The 8918-nt window shown below is 36.1% G+C and overlaps 1 protein-coding gene across 1 annotated transcript; it reads right to left on the reverse strand.

The window, feature by feature from the left end:
- Positions 1-398: 398 nt before the first annotated feature.
- Positions 399-4370, reverse strand: LOC112184047 (peptidyl-prolyl cis-trans isomerase CYP21-1). Its single transcript, XM_024322343.2, has 10 exons — positions 4353-4370; positions 2889-3008; positions 2662-2773; positions 2487-2544; positions 2291-2367; positions 2145-2192; positions 1770-1793; positions 1505-1687; positions 1327-1394; positions 399-416 (listed from the first exon to the last, which is right to left on the reverse strand). The coding sequence occupies exons 1-10, from the start codon at positions 4368-4370 to the stop codon at positions 399-401; spliced, it is 726 nt and encodes a 241-aa protein (XP_024178111.1).
- Between the last annotated feature and the right edge of the window lie 4548 nt (positions 4371-8918).

The raw sequence follows: 8918 nt of genomic DNA on the forward strand, positions 1-8918 counted from the left end.
TGTTCATGAATTATGGATATTGTACCTGGAATATTTGCACAAATATAATGCTCAATATATGGTACGTAATGAAGTACTCTAATTCAAGTGTCTAGTGTACCAAAAGAGCTAGCATTCTTTGTCAATCATCTATACATTTATGTATCCACACCATTAAACCAAAAATGAAGTCATTCTAGCTAGCTTGATAGCTGCTGCATTCTAGCTAACATTGAAAAATAGCAAAAACTGATACAAACAAATCTTTGCAAGAGAAATATTTGCGACTAAAGTTCTCTCATACTTGCATAGTGTAGTGCTAAGGGAGCTGCACCTAATGTGTCGGGTGGATGCTCTAGTTCCAACTTCTTTTTCAAAATGATCTGTTTGAGCTTACTTGACTTGAGCTGCTCCAACTTTTACACTTCAGCCTCAACCTGCAGAAAGAAAGTTAATACTATTAATTAGCTCAACATATTTCTGCTCCAAATATTGCTATAGAGCAGATACAATGAAAAAACATAACAATGAGGAAGACCACCAGTTATTATTTTAGATTCATGTTGGCTTCCCTAGAGGACATAGAGGAAAGCCTTCACTTGGGACCCAACGATTGGCAAATGTGATCTTCTTTAAACATAGATGCCCAAACTTTATTTTCCATAGCATCTCTTATTTGCTTGTCTGATTGATATATGATGAAACTGGGGAAAATGATATATCATATTTTACCTGCACAACTAATACCCTATGTATTTAATAATAGTTAAGTTCATTGGAAGCACCATACCATATATAACTAATATGTGCAGATAACTTCTTGTTAACCAAAAAAAAAAAAACAACTTTAGTTATAGTTCTATAGATTGATACTTGACAGATAAATCAGTGTAGCATGCATTATTATCATACAAGCAAAATTCAGCTCTCATGATCAACAATAACCAGATTGAGATTACACAGGGCATGTCTCCTGCTATTCACTAAAACTAATCAATGAGTGCAGTGGAATCTCAACATAGGGAGCCTGCCAATTTATCAGTACTACAATTATTTTGATTAGTATCAACGTGCTCCAGAACATTTCAGATTGTTCTCAATCAATCTGAACTAATTCAAGAGCATAGTTGATCCATACTTTTAAAGATAATCTCATCCCCACTTTGTTTTGTTCATTTTATCACTTTCCAGAGAATATAGAGGCAAAAGAAAAGTAACAGATCCACAAGGCACCAAAAAACACCTGCAACTAGTCTATAATGCTGGCTAGAGCTATCAAATAGAAAACATTATGAGTTGAAGTTGTGGAGTCAGAATTTCAACATGAAGAATAGCTTACGAACTTGCCTTGATTGTGGTGATAAAGAACTGTGAGCCATTGGAATCAGGTCTTGTATTCACCATAGAAACAGTACCTGCACAGAAGATACAGTTTCAGAGTTTTAATAATAATAAAAAATCTAGTGCAAAACTGTAGATCATTCAGGAATCAAAAGTGACAGCCAAAAACATTGACGTTAAACACCTGCATGTGAATGTTTCACTTTGAAATTCTCATCAGCAAAAGTGCCACCATATATCGATTCATATCCCTTCCCATCACCATGAATGATTTCTCCGCCTTGAATCATGAACCCAGATACGATATGATGAAATGGTATTCCCTTATAGTGGAGTAGTTTTCCATTAACACCTTTACCTTTTTCTCCTGCATTTAAAGCAAGTTTCAATAAGCATAATGACAACATGAACAGGTTCAGTTGGTAATCAAATATCGCAGGTCCAAGTACCTATGCACAATGCCCTGAAATTTTCTGCAAAAGGAGAAAAAAGATACAGGTATTAGGCAGTTAACTGGTATGAGATAACCTTGATCATTTGACAAGAAACTGCAACTAACAGAGTTTGCCTGTGCTAATTGAGGTTGTAAGCCATCGGGCATTAAAAAGTATCGTCTCAATAACTTTCAACAAACTTTGATAAGAAAAGAAAAGCTCATAATCATATCAAATGAAGTAAAGGACTAGAAACTATCAAATTTGCATGCGTCAATAGAGGTAGATTATCTTCAACCAACAAGTTTGTGACAAATTGAAAGTCGAAATAAAATAGGTTTCTAAGGTTCTGATGAAAAGACATTATTAAGATATAAGATCAATACATACCAAGAGTTTTTGGTACAACCTGACCGTATAATCCAATCACAATTCTACCTGCAAATGAAAGGTAATAGGAAATTATCAGTTAATAAGAAATTAATAGGCAATCAGCAGAAGGTAGTTCACATGAAAGTATTGGCATGAAATTGTACCTAAGCGCTGTTCCTCAATATCAATATCCAGGTATACTCTATGGGTTATTTCAGGTACTTCTTCTACTTTCTCCCTCCTACATAATGAAATGATTCATATTAGAGACTGCAAACTCATCTCTTCATAAATACTAATATTAAAGCAAAACCACAAGAAACTAAACCAATATATTCAATAAGATGAGGATAAAACTACAGACCACCAAGATGGAGCTGGTCAACCAAAAGAACTGATCTAATACGCAGCCAAACCCCTCAAATTGCACACACAGACACAAAATAGAAAATAAAATAAAACCCAATTCAAAATCAAACTTAAATTCAAATATTCAATATACCCTTTTAACACTACTAGTCCCTCCATTACTAACCTGAAGATGAAAGTGCGCATGAAGACCACAACATCCAAACTGGTGTGACAGACAAGAATTGATCTTCAGAGGGCTGCCATGCCCGTCTGACCCAATCCACCATTCTTCCCACCTAAAAATCAATCAACCGCACAATTTTCGTCACATTATTCAAAATCATTGAAAGACAAAATAAATAACATAACATAACAATGAAACTTGTAATAATCACTACCAAGAGATCTAACCTTAACAATATTCATTTGTCCTCCGAACATAAGAACCACACCCATCTCAAGCATAACTCTGAAGGTGTCCCTAATGTTATTGGCACTGAACTCCTTCAAGCTCTTAGCGTAGTCACCACCCTAAAGAAGAAAAGCATTACCCATTAAGGGGTAAAAGAAAAAACAAAGGGAAAAAGCAAAAGGGAATACATGACCCCTAAAACCCAACCCAAGTGGATGGGAAAAAGGGGAAAAAAGGAAAGGAAAAAAGAACAGGCAAAGCAGAGAAACTACACAAGTTGATAATGGCTATGTCGAAAGGCTAATTACAGATAACATACTATACTTTAGATATCAGATAGAATATTCTTTTTCAATAAATAGGTTCTACAACATTAGACTTATACTTCTCGCAGTGATATCCTCGTGAGAGTTTTACCTGCTAAATGGGAATATGGGATAACTCTTCGACTGCAGTGCTATGAAAGAAAATCTACCTGTTGCTAAGATCTTCCATATATACCTGGATCAATAGCAATTTCAAAGTTTCTATCACCACTGAGATGTATATACAGACAATAGCAATTCCAAATCAATAGCAATTATCTGAGCTAAACACACTCAGTAGCAATCTGACACAAGTGTAAAAACAAATAGAAAAATACATCAAAGTGCCCAGACTTGACATTCAAATCACAATTCAAGTATAAACTCGTCTACTCAACCACATCAGCAATTCACCATCTAATTGTCGATCTTTTAGGGTTCTTCAATCATCATAGTTTCATAGGATATTTCAAACCACAAAGGAAATCCCACATAATATCCTTCTTTATTCTCATGCAGGATGAGATTATTGGAAAAACGTGACCAGCCATTAATGTAGTAATGCACACCATATGCCATATCTAAAATCGATCATCTCCAGTAACAAATAATAACGAAAAATACTAGTGCAATCAATAAATACAAGAAATTTTAATTAAGTAAAGGGAAAAAAACCACAAATGAAGGGGGTTCGTTGATTTCTACCAAAATTGTTCTTACTTTCTCATCCTCCTCAATAAACAAATATATATCATGATCACCCTTCGCCAACTAGTCTCTGATTTCTAAAACTCTAAAGAAGAAACCACAAAAACGAAGATCGGGAAAACCCCCAAAAATAAACAAATAAAGTTAAAACCAACTCCAAAACCCAAAAAATCCAAAAAAAAATGGCCCAGAGTGACAAAACTCGCTGAGACACTTAATCAAACACTCAAGAAGAAAAGAATGGGCTGAAAAGAAAGCATACCAGAAATCAAACACTCAAACAAACAGAAATTCAGTCACCTAGACTTGTCAATCGTCAACTCCTACAATCCAATCTCTCTTCTGTATGTAAAGCTTTGATATTTCCCTATAATCAATAAACCCAGTAAACAAAATTTTAGATTAAAGAATTGATAGAGTGATCGAATTCAATAAACACAGTAAACTAACCCAATGGCGTCGCGACATCGTCCCCCACGCCGGAGTCGGCGTTCTTGAGCCTTTGGTGAGATGGATGGATGTGAAATTGGCGTGGACTCAAAGACTCTTTCTCGACGGCGGGTTTGGGGTCGGCGAAGGCATTGTAGAGGCAGTTGGGGAGGACCGAGAGGCCGTCGGCGGCGAGGGTGTGGATTATTTTCTCGAGATTTTCGACTGCGATTTGGTTAGAGTGATTGAGAGTGTTTTGAGAGCTAGAACCTGATATCTAGGTTTTGAGAGCGATTGAGAGTGTTTTGACTCGGGCTAGAAAGTTTTGATAGTGATTTAGAGTTCTAATAGTGATCGAGAGGGAAAGAAGGTTTCTGGGTTCTTTTTTTTTTCTTTCTCTCGATAGATAGCTACGTTTGGTGAGAATATTTGTCTAGGTTTGGTAAGACTTGAATACTTCAATAAATTAGTCGTAGAAGAGTTAAGTTCATCATACAACAGATAATTAAATAACTGTCGTAGGAGAGTATACAATGTCAAATTAGGGAGGGAAATTTGGCTGCCTGGCTAGGTTTGGGGGAAGCAATTCAAATAGAATTGAGCTTTCACACAACAGAATGCCCACAATCTGTTGTGACATTTTTTTATATCACACACTCGGTATACCTAGTAGAAGGTGTTAAAGTGTTACAACATTGCCACCCACTCAAAATTTGGTGCAGAATTTGGCGCCCCGTTCTAGTCATACAACAGAAACAACTACACTGTTGTAGCATGCAGAATTCTTACAACAGATGAAACATAATTATGTTGTGTGATTAAATTGGTGAAGTTGTCTTGGGAGAGAATTTTGAGTTCAGTGATAGCGGGATATCTACCGCTAAATTTTGTGTCATTTAGACAACAGAACATGCATAATTGTGTTGTGTGATAGAACTCTGAAGAAAAAGTCATCAATTTGGTAGCATTCCCACAACAGAACTTCATTAACACCGTTGTACAATGGAGTTCATGTTATCAGACGACGGTAAACTTTTAATCTCTTGTCTGATGGGTGTTGTGTGATGCAGTTTTTGTAGTAGTGTATAAAATGCTTTTTGCAAATGAGGTATCGATATACATAGAAGGAGTATTCAAGAACTTGCATCAAGTATATCATGTTGAATTATACCCTATATATTTAAAATTAAGAATATTTTCAGTTGAGTTTAGAATAAATGTGTAGTGAACGATTGTCAAATGTAGTCTAACACAACAAAATAAACAAGCCAGTAAACTAAAATTGACAGAACACAAGCAGTAATCTCATTTGTTCTTGTTAGCCAAGCTTTCCAGAAAGTCCTGCTTCTAAGTGGAGGAACTGTACTTTCAGCAGAACAAGGCCATTTGTTCTATGGCTGATTCTTGTACCAACAAGATGACCCAATATAATGTGAAACATAGAGAAGACAAACTGCCTATGAGAAGATTGAACTGTCCCAATTTGGAAGGAGTAAGGAATTGAAAATACATAGCAATTCTAACTCAACAACGTACATCAATTCCAACACCCAAATCAATAAACCCAGTCATGAAATTGATCATACTTCTTAGCATATCAAGCTACCTAGACACCAAATCCTTAATAAATCTGTAAAATATCACAACCCATAAACAAATAACAATAGGTTCTCACTCCATAGTCTTTTATAAAATAAATTACAGTTGACAGAGAAAGAAGAAGGTAGAGGGCGTTGGAAGGGGAGAGTGAACAATAATCAAACAAGAGATAGAGCATGAGAAATTGAACCTGAAAAAGAGTAGTCGAAGGAGACTAAAGAGAAAGAAATGAGTGAATGAGAACGATGAGGCTCAAGCCAAGAAAGACTAACAATGAGATTTCAGCGGTGTAGAAGACTTGCTTCCACAGTCCGATGAATTTTGGAGTCATTGTGTAAGAAGGTGTAGGGAGCGTTTTGGGGACTGCATAGTCACATTTAATTGAATCCCTGTTGTCACTTAAGCCCGTCCAGTCCTATCCAATCCTCCTCAACAAACATGCTCTTATGGTCTTGTTCTAGAAAATAAAACTATCAAAAGCTAGTTGTCTGTATCGTAGCTAGCTAGCAGCTATTTTATCGACTTTTTTGCATTCAATCATGTTGTGAGCTATATGTTCTGATGTTCATTCGTACCATGTTCTGATCCTGATACAAGTGACGACATATGGTTCTTTCTTTCTTTCTTTTCTTTTGGGGAAGGGATGATCTAGGCTTATGGGAAAATGCTAGCTGTGTGTGTTCTCAAGATTGCAGGAACGAGGGTAAAGTCTGAATTAGAGCAAAGACAGATGAAAAGGGAGTCTGTTTTGTGGAACAACCAAGTACCTCGCTATATATGAAATAAAATTTTCGGGTTTTGCCCGTTTACCTAAAATCAATTTGTATTTTGCCCAATCAATCCAACAAGTTGGTATTTTGCCCAATTACACAAAACTTAGGAGAAAAGACTCATAAGAGTAGTCATTTTTAGGATAGTGCCTAACGTATCCTATGTTGACTTTTGGGTTAAAATTTACTTTTTTCTTAGAAAAACCTATTCAAACTTGTGAGAAAAACAAAACTAGCCTTCAACATGCCCAAGTTTTTCACCTAACGGCTCCCTGCCTAACAGTTACTTTAACAGGCGGAATCACTGCTGCTTATTTCTATCCTAAGCTGAAGCAAATCTTCCTAAGAAACAGAAAATCTAAACTTAAAGATAGGATAGATTAACGTTGAACACAAATATAGAACAAACAACGTAAAACTGAAATATTGAAATAGTGACGAAGTGGATGAGCAATCTGAAACTATTTATTCAAACATAATTACAAGCTATAAATTCAGAGCCTCATTCTCAGGTAAACATGACTTTCTTGAAAACGATTACAGATACTTACTTGAAAAAGAAAGCATACCACTCCACACTAGACAGGAAGGAAAGAGCACACTGCTACTATGACTTTCTTACTTCTTAAGAGAAGACTCTTCTGCTAAATTTTCTAATGCCTTACAAACTGAAACTAAGGCTCCTTATATAGGGAGCAGAATTCAAACTAAAATTCAAAACATCAAAATATATAGCACAACTCCATTATTTTATGCTCTTGTGAGTGCTCCAGATGATTGAGGTTGATTGACAAAAAGCAGATTCCTTTATGTGAAATGTTTTTCAGCTTCGTCTTTTGAAAAGTAAAAAGCATCTTTTGGAAAAAGCCAAAGTTGCTTTCGATGCTTTCTACACCTGCTGCTTCACATGTTTTCATCTGTTTCATAATTATGGCCAAGGACAAAAGAGTTGCTTTCCATCTTGGCTTTAGTTTCATTTTCCTCTACATCTGTATCTGCATACATTTTGTAGTGGTTGTCATATTCAAGCTTTTCGATCCACTGTAAACAGGCTAACGTGGAGTCGATTTCTTTTCTCTTGAGTAATAGAAAAAGGTCACTGCTAACAAGTTCAGGGTGATCATAGGCAGTGATTATGACTTTCTCTCCTGCTGCTAGGACTGTGTTTTCAGTGTCTTCTTTAATGATCTTTTTGATGTATTCCAGAGACATAGTTTTCATCCAAGGAATGCTAGAGTTAGCTTGACCATTATTCCTACACATGCAGGTTGAAGATATCTTCCTTGGATAATTCTCACATAATGATAAGGAGAAATATACTCAACTTCACCATTTTTCTTCTGAATCCATTCTGGTGGAGTGGATCTGAACTTTAACCTAAGAATGCAGTCATCTTTCCTAACATTTTTGACTGTGTTGACTATGATGGGTGGCAGTCCCTTGAGATCATCATTGGTTTTAGTCCAGAGATTATGGACAAAACCATTTCAACAAGCTAAAACTTATGTTCTTGAGGATGTTCATTCTGAACATTGGCCACATATCTTCCAACATAAGGTCCAGAGCCAATTAAGAAATTAAGAGAGTTGGAGGACGACATGAGTCAAAATTATGACTTCCAATAAGGTTATGGAAGTTGAACCAATCTGATTCTTTTAGTGCTAAAACAGGAACTCTAGCACTCTCAAGATCTTCAAGATACTGGATTTTTTTATTATGGACAGCACTCTGCTATGTATTTTCATAAAAATCTTCAAACTCTGGCCGGGTTGGCATTTTCATGAAGTTCTTTAGCTAGGGCAAACAAAGCTGGGAACATGAGTCCACTGTTTTTTTTCCTAAAAAGCATATAAAAGGTCATCTAAAATAGCCTTCTAGTAGTATGCTAATCTCTTGCTAGTTCTAAACACAGGTTCTTCAAAGTTTTTAATTCATAATTAAAGACATTTATAACTCCAGATTGAGCTATTTTTCTTTTTAGCAAAGCAACAGCCTTGAACGGTCTTGATGTGCCTTTACCTTCTGCTGTTTGAGACGGGTTGGCTAATCCTTTACCCTGGGATTGATCAGTTGAGGCTAGTCCTTTTGAACCTAGAAAAAATCTTTTGAGGGTTTTTTCTTTGGATTCCTCAGCATTTTCAGGTTCTTTTCCTATTCTTATGTTTCTAGGATTGCGACCTTCATCGCCTTCTCTTCGGTTGAACATTGCTATTTCTCT

This window comes from Rosa chinensis, chromosome 2, assembly GCF_002994745.2.
Source record: "Rosa chinensis cultivar Old Blush chromosome 2, RchiOBHm-V2, whole genome shotgun sequence".
Taxonomy (NCBI): domain Eukaryota; kingdom Viridiplantae; phylum Streptophyta; class Magnoliopsida; order Rosales; family Rosaceae; genus Rosa; species Rosa chinensis.

What these genes read in the sequence shown, in the direction of transcription:
- LOC112184047 (XM_024322343.2), bottom strand. An exon ending in ATGCGCACTTTCATCTTCAG is followed by an intron (nt 2,545 to 2,661) that starts GTTAGTAATGGA and finishes GTGCAATTTGAG; the next exon opens with GGGTTTGGCTGCGTATTAGA. An exon ending in CAGCTCCATCTTGGTGGTCT is followed by an intron (nt 2,368 to 2,486) that starts GTAGTTTTATCC and finishes TTCATTATGTAG; the next exon opens with GAGGGAGAAAGTAGAAGAAG.